We start from the raw sequence: 19,029 nt of genomic DNA on the forward strand, positions 1-19,029 counted from the left end.
CTTTAGCATTCCGGTTTACGGATATGAATCGTTTATTCTTTCCACAGGATTTATCCTATATGGATTCAAATGTGCTGTATATGTAAACTTGGAATACCTCACACGTTTCGGATTAATTTACTTTCAATAAGAGATATGGAAGACTTTACCATACACACTTTTTATAGACTGTTACCAACTTACCATATACACTTTATTTTATGCTCGTTGCATCGACGCTAAGGTAAGCATTGATAGCATCAGTAGGAAAGAACACAAATGGTGGTGAATAGTTTCGCTCTGTATACTATGTACTAAGATCACCCGTGGTTCACCGAGGCTTGAATACGACGAATAATACAACAGGATAAGAAAATATATTTCGGCGCCTGTCTTCAGAAAAAGGTATGGATAACAGCGGAGACAGAAGTAATTATGTTTTGATGAATATGGAAGTGATTTTGGATAAAATCTTATCGTACCTGCCGATTGTACATTTGCTACCGAAACAACGAGTTTGTAAATTTTGGTCGGAATCTGTGCAAAGAATACAAAGACAACGGCGTACCTCTGCCGTAGTATGGCTTAACGCATCTAAAACGTTAAATGATTCTAAAAGGGAAAAAGGCATGATGTAGAATACATGTTTATGGAGTTGCGTGAACGTTGGGTTACGGCTCCAAAAATAATCATTATGACAGTTGATTCTGACGACGAAGATCGGGTCGTGCGTGATCTGATATCCAAAACATTTTGTAAAAGAATCCCACTTTACTGTCAGATTTATGTTTTGAATGCCCATTTTCACACGAATGGATCAGCTCCAGAAAAAATGTTAAATAAATTGTTTTCGTGAATAAAACAATAACACAGTGCTGAATGTAGTTTATTTATTAAACCAATCGGGCAAACAGAAAAAGGAAGTTTTTCAAAAAGAATTTCTTAACTTTATGACAAGCATTAAAGATGTAAAATGCATTTTAATATTTTGCTACCAGAAAATGCTCACTTGGGTTTCCAGAGCACTATGTCCTATCGTTGAAGAATTTACAAAGTCAAATTCGGAATGCGTTGTAATAGGAGGAGCTCTTAGGAAATCTATTAACTTTTCGGCTCCAATTGTTAAATATGGAGACAATAGAAGCCTCAAGTCCTGTGGCTTTTTCGCACTTGGTATCGGAAATAAATCAGGTGTAGCAAATTCTGTTCTTATTCACAGCGATGTTAACACTGTTACCGGCCTTCAAAACCGATTTCTGGATCTACGGAATAGTTTTCCACAACCTTTAAATTTACCTACTGTACCATCAAAGTCACTGGCCATATTTGTATCTTGCATTGCCAGGGAAGACGAACATGATTGGTATAATGACCTCACAGACCATAGTCCTTGTAATATTGAAAGAGCAACCTTACAACAAACATTCAGGAATACACCTTTGCTCTCATTGTATGGGTATGGGGAATTGGGAAAAGATTCGTTTTTGAAGGCAGAGCATGCGAGATCAAGTTCGGTTTTTAGGGCTCATTCATGTTCGTTAACTTGTGCTGTGATATACTTTGGAATGTAACTTTTTTTTTTTAATGTTTTAAAAACCATATATATATATATATATGTATATATATATATATAATAGTTAGATGGGGGAAGATGGGATACCTTTAGCACATAATATTCAATTATTCTAATCGTGTTTAAAACAATTAACGATAGTCTATAGGAGTGGGGAAGGTTTGATTTTATAATTCTTTGAATGTTCTTTGTTTACTACACAATTTGTAAGAGGAAATGAAAAGGTGTCCCATCTTTCCCCATCCTACTATATAATGTATATATATATAACTATTTCATTTTATGAAATGTTACTAAAACTGTATTACAAAAATCGAGTTCAACCGTGCTGTATTAATTTAAAGGGACAGATATTACAATCACAGCCATTTCTTTTTATGTATAGTTTTTTCTTTTTTGACTCTTGTTTTTACCTATTTGCTATTTCACTTTACTTTATTCACTATTAATTCAAGAATCTTGTAGTGCTTTCATGATTAAGCCTATTGAATTTATTCTTGCACAATTTTTAGTTCTGCATGTTTTATAGAAGCTAAATCTGTTCTCACATTTTTACAGCGATATTTGTAAAAAATAGGGAAAATTTTACGCAAGTATTATCTGTAACTGAAAAGTCATGCCAAGAAGAAAGCAAGAACCAAAAAAGGTTGCAGAACCAGAGAGTAAAAGACAAAAAGAAGAAGCTTCATCAGATGAAAATGGGAAAGATAAAATATTAATTGTTCCTTCTGAAGATTCAAAAGAAAACAAAATAGTAAAGTTTATTTATATATCACGGTAGGGTGGGGTAGATGAGACATCTTTTCATTCCTTTTTGTCCCATTTGGTAGAAAACAAAGAACATTTAGTGATTTCTAAAACTGTATCCCCTTGACTCCAATAGAATGTTGTTATTTGTTAAAAAAAAAAATTTGGATATTATGTGCTAAAGGTGTCCCTCTCTCCCACATTACTATTATATAGTTTCTAGTTTTCTATTAATTACCTGGCTTCATCATTTATTCATTCCTTCAAAGGGTTTGGCAGGGTGTTTTATTACACAGGAACAGACCGTACTGATTGGTCATACCATATGGTCCCTTGTAAATATGTTGTATGCCTAAGCAATGCAAGGATCACAAACTGTCTTCTTAATTGGCACAATTCCCATTGGAGTCTTCTTTAAAAATGTACTCCTACCAATTTGTTAATAATTAAGATACAGCTTTTCATTACATAAAGGCAAGCTATTTAATTACATTGTGTTTATTCTATAAACAATATTACCCTTTTTGCATGGTAACTTTTATGCGCGTAAGTACTCGCATATTTACTCGCAAAAGCAAAGTTAACACGCATAACGTCATAAGCATGTTACCTGCTGTAGGTGGTTGGTTGTTACTCGCATTATGCGAGTAATGAAAAGTTTGGTGGAATTGCAGTTTCACTTTTAATTCTTAATCTTTTTTGGGTATTATTTTTACAGTTTTTAGTTGGTAATAGCACCATAAAGTATAACAACTTATTTTATAAACTAGGTTTAACAATATTGCGCTTAAGTAAGCTAACTCAATGTTGATACGCGCATAAACAAATGACCATGCAAAATAACGCGGTTAGCGAGTTATCATATGAAGAGTTAATGCGGATCGTTATTCGCATTAACTTTTTACCATGCAAAAAGGGTATATGTTCAATTACATTGTTTTTAATTGATCATAGTTGCTGTCACTACCTGAAAATAGTGGAGAGGTGTTAATATGTGGAGGGACTAACTGGAGTGTTAACAGTAGAAAGAAAGCAAGGAAAGGGGATGGTTAGATTGTTTATTTATTATTTGTACTGATTTTTTTCTGTTTCGATTTACATGGCTTTATAAACGATTAAACGTTCAGTTTATTTTCATAGCCAAACACCAGCATTTGTGATGCATTCATGCACTTTCAAACTTAACTTTAACCCACAATTTTTTTTAATGGAAAAAATTAAAAAGGAAATACATATAGACTAAAGAATTAAGCCAGAGTTGCCCAATTAAGACATTAGTTTGTATTTAATGTACAATTTCTTAAGGTAATTTTGTTTAAAAAAAGTATGAAAATGTCCGGAATTTTTGTTGAGTTTTTTTTAATTTTGCAAATGATTGAGGTCCTATAACCGTAATTGTTAGGAGATAAAGAATTTTACCAAAGTATATGCACTATAGTAGTGACTGACTAAAAATAGCTGGCAATATTAGATGAATTAAAATAATTTTAATTTTTAATACACTAAAGTAGTGACTGATACTTGAATTTAATATTACAGTACAATATCTTAAAACTGTTTATTTATCAGAAAAATATGAAAATGTTGGGAAAAATTTGTTCAAGCCTCATCGGTATAAATCGTTGGTTGGAATCAAAGTGAGTCGAGTTATCACGGGATGTTGTTCGAATCATAACTTGATTATCACCAATGAAGGGAACGTTTATTCATGGGGTGAGTAATGTTATTATGTTGATGTTAAGGGCATTATAATGTGCATTGAGCGATACAAGTAAATGTAAACATATCATGCTTAAAAGAACACATTATATTGGGTAGTGCAGAAAAATTTTAATTTAATACAAAAATATACATATATAATATATTATATATATATGTTTTATTTTTATATATATATATTATATAAAGGCTATAAATATTTCTTCATTTTTTTCCTTTAACTTTTTATGGTAAGTTGGTAACTTATTATGTTGCTTTTCCTTTTAAAATATTTAAATTAAATGTGAACTTTTATAGGCCTACTAAAAAACTTCTTCCACATTGGAAAATAATAGTCCACTGGCCACTGTTATAAATTTTACTAAAAAACAGAATTTTCAAACTTTAATATGCTAATTTAAAATTCTATATGGGTGAGGTCCTACCGCAAGGCACCTTATTGGACCTAAGAATTAGACCATGGTTCACTAATTATGTTAAAAATACTAAATTACTATTCTGCTGTTACTGCTAACAGAACAATATGTAATATATTTTTCACTTACTAAACTCTCGCTATGAAAATTTAGCATTATTTTATTAAAGCCAACATTTTACCCAAAGCCACAAGATATTGTTTGTATCTTTTGTATAATTTCAGTTATTTCCTTAGTGTTCACTTTTGCTTATAGACGGCTATGTTTTTTGAACAGTAAGCAAATCGTTAGTGCTACACTTTTGCCTCAATGTTTTATATATAAAATTGACTCTGATCTTAAGGTAAGTTGTTATCTATCAATTAATAAATTTAGGTCGAAACGAATGTGGTCAACTTGGCCACGGTAATAGAGTTAGATACGATTCTCCTAAACCTATCGATTCATTGCAATCATACAAAGTGGTGAATGGAGCAACAGGGAAAAACCACACGCTGTGTTTGACTGAAAATGGCGATGTGTTCGCTTTTGGGGATAATGCTCAAGGCCAACTTGGTTTAGGTAAGTTTGTTTTTTTTCTTTTTTTTAGATGGGAAATTAAATTGTAAATAATGGTTTAGTTTAAACACATTGTCAGCTTATGGAAGATAATGTGTGTATCTTTTTACTTTTTAATATTTCATCTATGCACTGGTTAATAGGTAGTTTGCTTCCGTTATCAGAATTCAAAGGACGCTAATGGGCTTTCCAATTTGCAAGCCATACAGAAGTTAAATATCTTATAAATTCTAATCGCCTAAGCTGGCATAAGGTTAATGAAATAAAACGTCCAAATACCCGGATTGTGTTTTAAACAATTACCAACGGTCTATGGGAGTCTTGGGGAAGCGGTTTTTATATTTATTTGAACATTCTTTGTTAGCTACCTTATGGGACAAGAAAATAGAACGAAAAGGTGTCCCATATTCCCCCATCCTACTATGTTATTCCAGAACCTATAACTTCTAGCTTTAAGCAATATTTTTAATATCAACATTCATTCATTCATTCATTCATTCAGCACATTTTTTCCAGGTAATCTGAACACAAATGTACCAACTTCTAGCTTTAAGCAACATTTTTAATATCAATTATCAAATTCATTTATTTAACACATTTTTTTCCAGGTAATCTGAGCACAAACGTACCAAGCCCAACCCATATAGCTTACAAAGGAAACCCCATAGTAGATGTATCATGTGGTGGGGAGTTTAGTGTTATACTGGATTGTGAAGGTTATGTTTACTCCTTTGGTTGCCCAGAGTATGGCCAGCTAGGTAACTAATTATATAAATATATTTATATATTATAGATATGTGTAATTTTTTTAAAAGTACTTTGGTTTTGAAATTTGTAATTAATTTTACGTTATGTGGATCTATATACTTTTTTAATTACTTCTGGTTTAGGAGTGCATAAAAAAGTTTAAAAAAACACAGTATCTAAAATATATATATACTTTAATAAATATATCTTCTGGTTTGCACAAAAAAAGTAAAAAAAAAACAGTTTATAGAAATTACAGAAAAAGAAAAGAGTAAAAACTTATAAAGTTGAGAAAAATTAAAAAGTTGAGAAAACAACATTTTAAACTAATTAGCATAATTTTGAATTATGTCATTTTGCTGCACTAAAGAAATCCTTAAAATTATAAAACACGTCTTGATTTTGCCTATATATACCTTTAAGTAAACAATTCAATTATAACATTGATAATTTGCAGGAAACAACACTGATGGAAAATATTTTGCTTCTGGAAACAAGATGGCGTTCGATAACGTGAAGAATGCTTTCCGTATTCCATTGTGGGTGGAAAAGTTAAAGGGGGGGCAAGTTCTGCCTTTGAATGATGTGAAAATAACGAGCATTTCTTGCGGAAATAATCATGTGGTGAGTGAGATGTAACTTACTTTATCCTCATGTGGCCGAAAAATGACGGTCGTTAAACACGGGTGTTCTGTTTCATACACCTTGTGCCAGCTTACGAATTACCAAGTATGTTACTTTGTGGGAGATTTTTTTATGTAAGGCTGATAATCTGGTTAACCTATTAGTGACCACTGGGTTGGAGCAATTGTTGTTAAGTGTTTTGCCCAAGGACACATACGCCCACAATCAGTGGCGCAGCCAGAAAAAATAAGGGTGGGGGTTTTATTCGAAGAATTTTTTAAATTTTTCTTTTTTAATTAATTTTTTTTTTGGTTTAAAAGGGGGGATCGCGACACCCTAAACCCCCCTGGCTGCGCCACTGTCCACAATGGCATCGAAGAGCCTTGAACCCATTACCATTCAATCAAAACTTTTACTCTAGGTGGCATTAGACTCCAAAAAGCGGGTGTTCACGTGGGGTTTTGGTGGGTATGGTCGGCTGGGTCACTCGGAACAAAAAGACGAACATACCCCTCGTTTACTGACTGTGTTCGAACGAGCGGGACGAGGTGCTGTGCAAGTTTACGCCGGATATTCTTTCTCTATTGCATTGAATGAAATGGGTAGGAGTTATTTCATATTACATTTTAGCATTGTAATACTAATTTTTAAAGAAGTAATTAATTCAAGGCTTAATCTGTTAAATTTCATCTGCCTATTTATTTGTATTTTATGCATGGTTTAAATAGCATTAATTAAACTTAATAACATAGATTATTCAATTAAGCTCGGGCACTTGAAATTTATATACAGAAAGGTGGGAAAAGATGGGACACCTTATCATTCCATTTTTTCGTCCCATTTGGTATTAAACAAAGAACATTTAAAGAATTATTAAACTATATGCTCACGACTCCCACAAACCATGGTTAGTTGTTTAAAACAAGATCAGGATATTTGGATATTCTGCTCTACAGGTGTTCCATCTTCCCCCATCTTACTATAACACCTAACCATACATTTGAGCTATCATCATATAAGCAGTACCACTTATATGTGGAAATTATTATTATATCAAATTTCCAGGCTCTACTATGTTCTGGGGTCTACAAGGCAGCATCAGTAGTCGTGAAACAACCATGTATCCAAAACCGCTCCCAGATTTGCAGGTAATGTACCAAGAAATTAGCTAATAGTAATAATAATTATATAGTAGGGTAGGGGAGCTGCAGGTGCATATCCAGAAATTTAAAAAAGGGGGGGTCCGAAAGTTTTTGCTTAAAAAATGGACGCGTATAAAATGTAATGTGCTCGATAAAAACATACCCTGACTAACTAACCGTGACTCCCCCTTGGATACGCCCCTGGGTAGATAGGACACCTTTTCATTCTATTTTCTCTTCCTATTTAATAGTGAACAAAAAGCATTCAATGGATTATAATACTGTATCCTCACGACTCCCATAGACCCTCAATAATTGTTTAAAACACAATCAGGATGTTTGGATATTAAGCCGACAGATGTCCCAGCTTCCCCCCTACTATAATAACAAAGTTTACCCCTACAGAACAAAAAATAAGTTTATTATACCAATGTTTAATTTTTTTACACTAACATTTTAAATAAATTGAATGTAATTTAATAAATTTACTTATGTTTGCATGGTGGAAAGATACAGTTCTTTATAACACGGATGTTTTATTTCATACACCTCTTTTGCTGCCTGTACATATGTAACTTTGTGTTTCAATATTTTTTATATTTTTTTGTTTTTTAATGTATAAGTGACAATTTAAACAACCCATAACACTGGGTTGTAGCAATTGGCGTTAAGTGTCTTACCCAAGGACTCATACGCCCACAATGGTAGCAGCGTCAAACCTGGAACCCAGACCCTCTGGGCAAAAAAGCTACGCAAAGTTTTATATTAAACTGTGCCTGCAGCAGAACATAATAACAACAATGAGTTAAATTTGTTTTACTTTGGTTCTGCCTGATGGCCTGTCTGTAGTTGTTAAACAGGAAATCCTACATTACAACTTCCCTCATTCTACTAGAGTAGTATGAACGTAACTTACTTTATCCTGGAGTGGCCGGAAAACGGCAGTTGTTAAACACAGGTGTTTTATTTCATACCCCCCGTGCCAGCTTACGAGTTACCAAGTATGTTACTTTTTGGGTAAAACTAAATATTTTTTTGTATGACTGGTAATTTGGACAACCCATTGGTGAGCACTAAATTGGAGCAATTGCTGTTAAAAGTGTCTCACCCAAGGACACACACGCCCACATGGTAGCAACGACGAGTCTTGAACCCATTACCTCTGTATTAGAGGCATGCCTGCTGAACAACTATGCTATGGCACTTAGCAAATTTCACTGCTTACCAGTTAACATAACATGCTGCTACACTTGTTTAACAAAATAATGTTTTACAGGGTTGGGAAATAAGAAGTATTGGCTGTGGTTATCGTCATACTGTTGTTGCTGCAGATGAAAGCGTTATAGTATGGGGAACGGGAACCTCAAATGGAGAATTGGTAATTCACAAATTAATACTAATTTTTTTTTAAATTATATATATATAGTTTTTTTTAAGTTATGTTTTGTATAAAATATAGGCTCCCAACTGTACACAAGGGAAATGGTTTTAGCGTTTTTTAAATATTTATATTGTTTTTTTTAAACCACAATATGCTGTAACAAAATTAATATTATGTGGTTGGGTAGTTTTTTTTAATTTTTTTTTATGTAAACTATAGCCTGCTGTAGCATCATTCCCCATCATTAAAACAAAACAAAGTACCTTTATTTTAGTATATTTACACCTGTTATTTTATTTTTGTTACGATTACAAACACACGGGTAATTAGTATTGTAAGTCGTATTTTTCTGTGGATTTCAATTTTTATTGAAATTAACAGGGGTTGGGTGAATCTCGCAAATCGAGCGCAAATCCTGATCTAATGAAAAGTGCAAGCAATCTTTTTATTCAGCGTGTATCATGTGGGCAAACACACACACTAATGATAGCCAGAAATAAAGATGAAAAAGACCAAGCTGCTCTAGATGAAATACCACTGTATGACCCAAAACATTGTCCATGAATTTTGAGGGAAATTAAGTTACTAAAATGATAGTTCAAAAAATGCTTTAACATAAATACAGAAGCAATTTGATAAGTCTGTACTACTTGTTTCTAGCTTCAAATATTTGAACTAAATGTAAATAACTAGAAATTTTCAATTCGTAGGAATTTTCAATTTCTAGTTTGATTTTTTACCTTGTCTGTTTTTGAACTTCATCTCAACTATTAAATTTACAAATGAAAAATCTTTAAAATACCGGTCATTAAAAATTTGTGGGTGTAATTTGTTTGCAACTTTGTCTGTCTTGTTTTTTGTTTGACTGCCCAGCTAAACTAAAAAGCTAAAAAAGTTTACTGCCCAGCTAAGTAATTCCAATCATCATAATTATTTTTTGTTGTTTGCTGCAAAAATCTTTTTTTTTGTAACTTCTGTGTTTTGAACTAAACTTCAGTGCATTTGTAAACCAGGGATGGTTTTCTCAGCTACCGACTAAACTCGTCGCCGCCTAAATCGTCGGACTAAAATTAACTTCTGTAATAATAAGTAATGCATAGAAATTTAGTCGGTCAACTATAAAAACGTGGTAACCAATAGTAACCGGCGAAAGACTAACTTAAGTTGGTAGCCGAGAAAACCGTCCAGAAGTACTATATGTCGTGTCAAAATTGGCTGCAGTTACTTTCTGAGCTATGCACACTTGTCGATGAACTTTTTAACATTCTGATTAGATCACTGCATGCCTTAAGTTCAACTACTAAAACAGCTTTTGATACGATTACCTCACTGGCAACTGTGATTGCTTTTTTTTGGCGAGCGTCCATTCCATGTGATATCTAAAATGTGGTTTGGTTAAAATCAGCCACGCCAAAACCATTCTGTTCTTTATTGTTTTCTTTATTGTAAAAATACACACTTGATAATAAACGGTACTAGAGTGTCAATTGTGATGATTAGATTATTTTTTTAATGTATTTAGTTAATTGGAACTTTTTTTAGTGTTTTTGGTTTTATAAACCACCAACAGTTTGTGTGCAATATGTAAGTCTATTTAATAAAATAAATAAAAATACTAAAACATTGAATTTAATTAATTTTTTTAATTTTGTGCATGAAACAGCAGTTCTTGAAAGTTAATAGAAACTGTTTCTTGTGCAAAAAGATGTTTTTATGTACTAATTATTCTGTCGTGGTAGGGCACTGACAGTTGTTATGGCATCTTGCCCACTTACAAGTTATAACATACATAACTTTATGGGCAAATTATCATGGAAATTTGAACAACTTATGAAGGAGTTAGAGCAATTACCATTAAGTTTCTTTGGCTAAGGTATTGTTGGTAAGTGCCACAACTAAACCAGTATCTTCAAAGGTACTTCCTCATATAGCATGAAGGTAACTTACTTTATCCTCACATGGCCAGAAACTGAGAGTTGTTATAACATGGGTGTTCTGTTGCATACACCTCGTGCCAGCTTATGAGTATGTAACTTTGTGGGTCAATATTTTTTGGGGATTTTTTATGTGTAGCTGATAATTTCGACAACCCAATAATGACCACTGGGTTGAAGTAATTGTTGTTAAGTGTCTTGCCCAGGAACACATTTGCTCATAATGGTAGCAGCGTAGAGCCTTGAACTCATTACCCCTGGGTTAAAGGCACGTGCGCCTAACCAACTGTGCTACAACACTCAAGCAATATATAACAATCTATTTTGAAAATCCCCACATACAACCAAGTATATAATTTATTAATTGAACAATTACACAGGAACAGTGGATAAATCATCAAAATTCCATTACACTGCATGAAGTAGTGATCACACATCGCTTGAAGACAGTTAGATGGTTATCCAACATAGCGATTTCTCAACTAAAACTCCGTGTAAGTAAATTACTTAATTAGAATGATAACGTATGATTGGCTACTGATTAGTGTGGTATTTGTGTCGTATATACATCGCACAATACAATAATCACAATGGACATGCGCCTAATTCTCCCAAGATTTCTCTACAAGTACAATATTGAAAAGAAAGAATGCAAAGAAACAATACTGTCTGTTGAAGCATGACGGACAAATATTCATCATTTTTTCGGGCAGGCTGCTATAACGTTTAAGGAGAAATTTAGGCACGATTGTATGATTGCACATTAAACGTCTCTATTTAAAAAGCCCCTCCAATAATAAGAAAGAACCTCTAAATAACGAAGCAAATTGGAAAAATGCAGTAGGACGTGCAAAGTGTAGCAACCTACTTTAAAACTCAGAAAAAAAATCAGATACTCTGTTTTGTTTGGCAATAAAATTAGAAAGGGGAAATTGTTGTCTTATCACGTGTTATCCCGTGCTACATTATGAAAGAACCAATTAACTGAGGTAGCCCATGCATCAGTGAGGGCTTTATTAAACTTGCTGCGGAATTGTTGCAGAGCTTTCTGTTCTGTTAAGTGGAGGGCTAAGGTCTCACGCAAGTATTCTAAATGGTCCTGTAAAAAATTTTAAAAATTAAAAAAAAGAAATTTTTTTAATATATATATCATAAAGTTTTTTAGCTGCAGTGGTCTACCTTAAAAAATACTAATTTTATTTTTTATTCTGTATGGCTGATAATTTGAATAACCCTTTAGTGACCACTGGGTTGGAGCAATTGTCGTTAAGTTTCCCGCCCAAGGACACATACACCCACAATGGCAGCAACGGTGAGTCTTGAATCCATTACCTCTGAGTAAGAGGCAGGATCGCTAACCAACTGTGCTACTGCGCCAATACTAATCACTTACAAAGGAACACACTTGGCAACTCGTAAGCTGGCACGAGGTGTATGAAACAGAACACTCGTGTTATAACAACTGTCGCTTTCCGGCCACGCGAGAATATAAGAAGATACACATAGTAAAACATACCAACGATGTCATCTCAGGCAACCCAGAATGAAGCATCAACGCAAACAATGTAATGATCAGATAACCCTTCTTTCTCAGAATACAGAATGCATTATCACAAAGCTAAAATGTAATGAATAAACATTACAGACCACAAAAGGCAAGCAAATTATTTACTGATTTAGTGCATAAAATGGCAAAAAATATATATATATAATATGGATGTGTGTCCATATTATATATATATTTTTATATATATATATATTTTTAAATTTGACATTAAATATTTTTTTGACAAAATTTAAACTTTTTTTGCTTAATAGATGTTTTAAAAAGTTTCGCAATTTTGCTTGTGTTGTAAAAAAAACTATTAAAGGGATCTTCAAACATACTTTTAGTGATTATTAGGGCATTATTGTTTAGCATAAATTTTTTAATCCGGTATATATAGTAGGGTGAGAAAAAACGGAACCCCTTTAGCACATAATGTCTAAATATCCTGTTTTTTTGTAACCAATTACCAATGGTCTACGGGAGTCATGAGGAAACAGTTTTATAATGCCTAAAATTTTTTTTGCTTACTACTAAATGGGACGAGAAAAGACAATGCAAAGGTGTCCCATCTTCCCCCACCCTATGGCCTATACTATATTCACATATATGTGTTTACTTTTCGGAATTGATCGAAATCAGCCTTGTTGTTGGTTTTCCCTTTGTTGATAACATGAACGAAGTCGTGCGCAAGAACAAACGGAACTCTCTCTCTTTTGATTCCAAATTTAGTCTTAAAGTTTCCAAGAATATGCCCAAAGTCAATGTGGAAAAGCTGTGTTAAAAAATATAAGGTAAAAAAATATAACTTTTTTTTACTAATACAATAATAAAAATCAAATTAATAAAAAACTACCTATGTGTGTCCAAATTTAATGCAAAAAAACGTTGTAAAAATATTTATTTTATCATTGTTTGGCATAATGTAATAAGCCCTGAATAAATCTTACCAAATAGTCGATAAAATTTGGAATAAAATTAAAGTTTAATTTATATTACTTGTTTGATTTATATTAAAAGTCTATATTTTATGCCTGGTAGCAGAAGAAACAACATTTTAGTATGAAAATTAATAAAAAATATGATTAAATAACATTAAAATATTAGTGTAACACTAAATCACGAACCTGTCCTTTCTCAGTGACCATAATATTATCAGAGTGCCGATCACCCACACCAAGCACAAACGTGGCCACACAATAACCAGCACAGGAGTACGTGAAGTTTTCTATTGCTTGCTCAAATCTACAGTAAAATATATACGAATAACAAATTAAGATTCAAAAGTACTTCCAGCAGAGATTAATGATCTGGTGCTACGAAAACAACCCCTAAAGGTACACAGTATATGGAATTCATCCGTTTTGTCTGTTTTGTCCGGATTTTGCTGCCGCATGCGGAACTCGGTAATGGGTTTGCATATGACTTCGCAAGCGAATTTGCATGCCAGATACTGTGTACAGCCCCTAATACTGTTACCAAAATAGTACTTCACACATACTATATTACACATAGTGAAAAAGTAACTCAAAAAAAACAACTTACTCTGACGGGGTTGAGTTGTTCTGTTCAAGCCATTCAATTAACGTTTGGTGTCTGAACGCCGACATTTTTCCACCTCTTGTCTTCTGTATGTTGGCTATTGTATTTGAATGCGTGACTACCTACAATAAACAAAGAAAAACAGAAATTTAATTATTTGGAAAAATGTTCTAATATTGCGGTATCAAATCGCTAACTTTTTTATTCTAATCTTTCTATTTGTTCGAAAACATTTTTTTGTAATTCTGACTGATTAAAACACTGCAAAAATTTGGGGGCAATCTGCCCACCATGCCACCCCAGGTTTGTTGCCTATTGCTGAATGGTTTTTAAGTAAAATTTTCCCGGTAAAAAAATGATCTGGTCTGTACAAATTTTTTAAATACTCGGCAAATTTAATTGTAAGCGTGTTTTAACAACTGTTGTTTTGTCGCTGTATTCTGTTGTTCCGTTTAAAATATTTCTATTTCTTCGCTACCGTAATCGAAGAGACAAATAAAGTTAATATTTTTAATATTGCTATCAACCTATAAAAAATTATAAACAGGTTGCATTCAGTAAACTAGTTCTAGTTTAACACATCAAACATGTCATCTCAGGCCCAGAATGAAGGATCAATGCAAAAATAAAGGCAAATCAAGTTATTAATATCCCTTACTTCTATCATGCCCGTGCATTTCCCAGTTGCTTTTTTAATTTTGGCAACCGTAATCAAAAAGAAAAATAAAGTTATTATTGTTTTGTCTCTGTATCCTGTCATTTCGTTTAAGATATTTTATAAATTTTCGCTACCGTAATCGAAGAGACAGATAAATTGATTAATGTTTGGTCGCTGTTTCCTGTTTTTCCCTTTAAAATATTTCAAAATCTTTACTACCAGAATCGAAGCGACAAATAAAGTTATTATTGTTTTGTCGCTATATCCTGTCTTTTTGCTTAAAATGTTTCTAAATCTTCACTACCAGAATCAAAGAGACAAGTAAAGTTATTATTATTTCTTACTTCTATCATGCCCGTGCCTTTCCCAGTTGCAAGGCAACCATACGGGATCATTCTCAAGTCCAAACCTTCAGCTTTCCACAGCATATCCATGATAGATATGGTTTGTAAAGTCAGCATATCTTGGCGAAGATCTAATAAAGTAGTAATTTTATGACATTTTGAAGTAATGTAGCACATCTGACGAACACCCCAGGCACTAAGGCTTGCAGAGCTAAAGGGGGCTAACCCAGGGGTCAGGGAGCTATAAGAGCTATATATTTTTAAATGTATTTCCATGACCAAAATACTTTTCCCAGAAATGGTAAATTTTCACAGAAAATGTTAAAATTCACACAAAATGTTAAATTATACGTTTTTTTTTCAACAAACTACTAGATTTACAGAAATATCTTGGTAAAAAGTTTTAGCGACAGAATTTTTTTATATGTGGCTTATAATTTGGACAACCTATTAGTGACCACTGGGTTGGAGCAATTGTTGTTAAGTGTCTTGCCCAAGGACACATACACCCACAATTGTAGCAGCGAAGAGCCTTGAACCCATTACTTTTGGGTTAAAGGCAAGGCGCGCTAACCACTTTGCCACAAAGCGTTGTTAAATAGAATAAACATGTTCGTTTTTTTCGGCAATAAACAATCACGTACCATCTCCGTTTTTGTAGATAACGCTCATGCTTCCGTCTTGTACTTGCTTGTTTTTGAAAACCAACCATAGAGGTCTCATTTTACTGTTCATGACTTTGCATTTTTCAACACTAAACAAAAAATTTGTTATATTAAAACTTTTCCTAAATAGAAAAATTTTTATTCAAAAGATTTTCGAAAATCCAGAGAACCCAATTTTTTAGTAACCATACAGTTTTAGAAATTAAAATATAAAAAAAAAGAAAAAGACTTTTAAATATTCTAAGTTGTATAGTTGGGTGGGGAAGATGGGAGACCATTTCATTATATTTTTTCGTCCTATTTGGTAGTAAAAAAAGAACATTCAATAAATTATAAAACCGTATCCTCACGACTTCCATAGACCGTTGGTAATTGTTTAAAACACGATCAGGATATTTGGATAATATGTGCTAAAGGTGTCACCCCCCACCTTACTATAATATATATTAAACAAATGAATGAAATTTATTTTGTCTTTTCAGTCATGTTAACGAAGAACGGGAGAGTTTACAAAAGCGAAAAGACAGTAGTAACAGTAAAACAACAGTTGTTAAAACACGCTTATTATTAAAAAAATAATGTTTTAGATAAAATGCGTCACCATTACACCATATTGGCAGCACAGTTTGAATAGATATAATTTAAAAAATAAAATAAATTTGTTAAATATCCTGAATTATATTATAACTTACAGTAATTCCTCCAAGTCCAAGTTAGGTTCCAGAGGACATTCAACACTAGTAAGAGCTTCTTTAAATGAATCCTGGTTCGCCGTATCCTTCAATGCCTGTCGAGCCCGAACTTTAATATCTTTTTGACTAAACTCAGATCCTTTAACCTGGGAATTAAGGTTTTCAAATTCAAGTCATTTTTTTTATTTAAGTTAAAAAAAAAAAAAATTTAATTTTAGTTTAACGTTTTTTTAATTTTAGTTACTTTTTTTTTAAAATTTTAGTTAAAAGAATGAACTTGAACTTTAAATATTAATATGAAATTAAAAAAATATGAAAATACAATAGAGTTAAAATATAAATAACAACAAAAAGGGTATTTCCAATTTAAATTTGTAAAATCCAAAGCTAGCCTCTTATTCTTTAAGCAAAAGCAAGCGCATCCGTCGCATAAAATATAACTGATGTAATTGGTTATTTTCGCTGTTTAATAAATGCAATATTACATATTGGGGGAAAATCTGATAAGCATCTTTGTTAGAAGAGTAAAGCAAACAAAAAAGTTAAAGGACCACTGGTTTAATAAATCCACCCACGGACTTACCCTTTCATTCAAAGTTCTCATTTTATTGAGCGCTTCTTGTTGTTTATACAAAGTCTTCACATGCGGTAAGTTACCATACAAGTAAGCTTCCATGATCAACGCGAAACGAAGATTTAACAACGTGTTCGAAATTTCCGCTCTTTTGAAACAGAAATAATTGTTATCACACTAGGTCCACATTTTTTACAAATAAGTTGGCATGAAGTGTATGAAACAGAACACCAGTGTTATAACGACTGTCGTTTGCCGGCCATGCGAGGGTAAAGCAAGTTAGATTTATTTATTCAAGTTCATTTACTGAAGAAATACATTAATAGAGTGTCAGTGTGGCAACTTTTGTATAAAAATGGCATATAGTAAAAATGCTTTGAGAAATAGTATAGTAGACAAAATAACCAAATCAGATGGATGAATGTAACTTATTTTATCCTCGTGTGGCTGGAAAACGATAGTCGTTATAACCTGGGTGTTTTGTTTCATACACCTCGTGTCAGCTTACGAGTTACCATGTATGTTACTTTGTGGGTGATTAATAGTTTTGGGTTGTGACTTCCATTCTTAATGCATTAGTCCCTATTTTACATACATTTCTTCTCTAGCGTTTATCACAGAAAAACATATTGGATCTGGTGCTACTAAAATGTAACAGAGAAAAAGTCCAACCAAGGACTTTTTGAAGATATATATTTCGCCCGAATATTAAAATTTTTTAATGGAAATTTTTTGATTGAACTTTTTTGGTTGGATTTTTTTAATTGGACTTTTTTGGTTGGATTTTTTTTGGGTTGGAATTTTGTCCGTTACATTTTCGTAGCACCAGATCCTTTCTATACTTCACTAAACAAGAATCATTCAACTTTATGAGCATCAGATCAGGGTCAGAGTCACGAAATTTAATACAAGTTAAAACATATCAAACTACCTATTTAAATATACTTACTTTAAATGCCAAAACAAAAAATGTCCGATTTTTCGGTTGCTCCAAGCACGACGAAGAATGAAACGAACTAAACTACTGTTCAGGTAAGAATCGAACTTAACAACTTGAACCAACTGCATAAGGTATTGTTGCAGTTCGTCATCTCTGCAGAAAAAATTAAAAAATATACATTTACAATGCCTGCTTAGATATATAGTAGGGTGGGAAAGATGGGACAGCGTTTTATTCTATTTTCCTGTCCCATTGAGTATTAAACAAAAACATTTAAAGAATTATAAAACGGTATCTTTACGACTCCCATAAAACAATGGTAATTGTTTAAAATACGGATATTTAGATTTTATGTGCTAAAGGTGTCCCAACACTACTGCACTATAAACCTTTAAAAAATCACATATTTCACCTAACACGGGTATGCAGGGTACACATGCATGCCCTTGAATCTATTATGAATAATCTTGGTAACATAGGAACAGGCTAATTGGTACATAGCGAAAAAAAGGTAATAAATTTATAGAGTTTCTTTTGTCTTTGATCTATGGTATTTAAAGGGGTTATCCGCTTGCAGAAATTTGAAGTTCGGATGCATTAATAACATTCCGGCACCGTGGCATAGTGGTTAGCGCGCCTGCCTGTAATCCAGAGGTAATGGGTTCAAGTGGTCACTAATGGGTTGTCCACTTGTCCAAATTATCAGCCATACATAAAAAACTAAAAAAAAAATCACAAAAAGCCACGCGAGGATAAAGTAAGTTACATTAATAATCACCTTAAATTTTCTAAACACTTTACAGCGAAGTCCCTCACATGTTCATCGGCGAACTGACAATCCAACAGCTCCATGGCGCGCTCCGGTGACAAAGGTGTCCATGAATTGAGCATTGCTTGCACCTGTTAACAAAAATTTATTCATTTTTTACTGCAACCCATAAAAATAAAACTAATAAATACAAAGATATAGTACTGTGGGGTAATATGGGACACCTTTAGCACATACTATCCAAATATCTTGATCGTGTTATAAACAACTAACAATGGTCTATGGGAGTTGTAAGAATATTTTTTTATAATTCTTTGAATGCTCTGTTTACTACCAAATGGGATGGGAAAATAGAATAAACATGTGTCCCATCTTTCCCCATCCTACTATATTTTACAATCAATGAATTTAAAGCAGGCATGCAAACAACATAAAATAAGTATAAAAGTGTTTTTGTTTTATTTCCCTGTAATTGGGAT

At 32.9% G+C, this 19,029-nt stretch overlaps 3 protein-coding genes across 4 annotated transcripts in view; 2 read left to right on the forward strand and 1 right to left on the reverse strand.

The window, feature by feature from the left end:
- Positions 1-980: 980 nt before the first annotated feature.
- LOC104266835 lies at positions 981-1,550 on the forward strand. The gene has a single exon (XM_009863999.1). It carries the CDS (start codon positions 981-983, stop codon positions 1,548-1,550), a length of 570 nt encoding a protein of 189 aa, XP_009862301.1.
- Positions 1,551-1,747: 197 nt separating this feature from the next.
- Positions 1,748-10,373, forward strand: LOC100176196 (protein RCC2 homolog). The gene is made up of 10 exons (XM_002126828.5): positions 1,748-2,306; positions 3,254-3,347; positions 3,869-4,012; positions 4,810-4,995; positions 5,601-5,750; positions 6,197-6,363; positions 6,785-6,965; positions 7,429-7,511; positions 8,782-8,883; positions 9,268-10,373. Exons 1-10 carry the CDS (start codon positions 2,169-2,171, stop codon positions 9,448-9,450), a joined length of 1,428 nt encoding a protein of 475 aa, XP_002126864.1. The 5' UTR covers positions 1,748-2,168; the 3' UTR covers positions 9,451-10,373.
- A 786-nt stretch (positions 10,374-11,159) lies between these two features.
- LOC100183611 (phosphatidylinositol 4,5-bisphosphate 3-kinase catalytic subunit beta isoform-like) overlaps positions 11,160-19,029 on the reverse strand; it is an 18,084-nt gene continuing 10,214 nt past the window's right edge. For both annotated transcript variants that reach the window (XM_026840538.1, XM_002121991.5), the window contains exons 16-25: positions 17,791-17,934; positions 16,851-16,989; positions 16,268-16,413; positions 15,555-15,664; positions 14,911-15,041; positions 13,912-14,030; positions 13,494-13,611; positions 12,986-13,141; positions 12,337-12,438; positions 11,160-11,919 (exon numbers count right to left, since the gene is read on the reverse strand). In XM_026840538.1, coding sequence (XP_026696339.1) covers positions 11,764-11,919; positions 12,337-12,438; positions 12,986-13,141; positions 13,494-13,611; positions 13,912-14,030; positions 14,911-15,041; positions 15,555-15,664; positions 16,268-16,413; positions 16,851-16,989; positions 17,791-17,934 — 1,321 coding nt within the window. In that variant the 3' untranslated portion in view covers positions 11,160-11,763. The remainder of the gene's footprint in view (positions 11,920-12,336; positions 12,439-12,985; positions 13,142-13,493; positions 13,612-13,911; positions 14,031-14,910; positions 15,042-15,554; positions 15,665-16,267; positions 16,414-16,850; positions 16,990-17,790; positions 17,935-19,029) is intronic.

Source organism: Ciona intestinalis, chromosome 1, assembly GCF_000224145.3.
Source record: "Ciona intestinalis chromosome 1, KH, whole genome shotgun sequence".
Taxonomy (NCBI): Eukaryota; Metazoa; Chordata; class Ascidiacea; order Phlebobranchia; family Cionidae; genus Ciona; species Ciona intestinalis.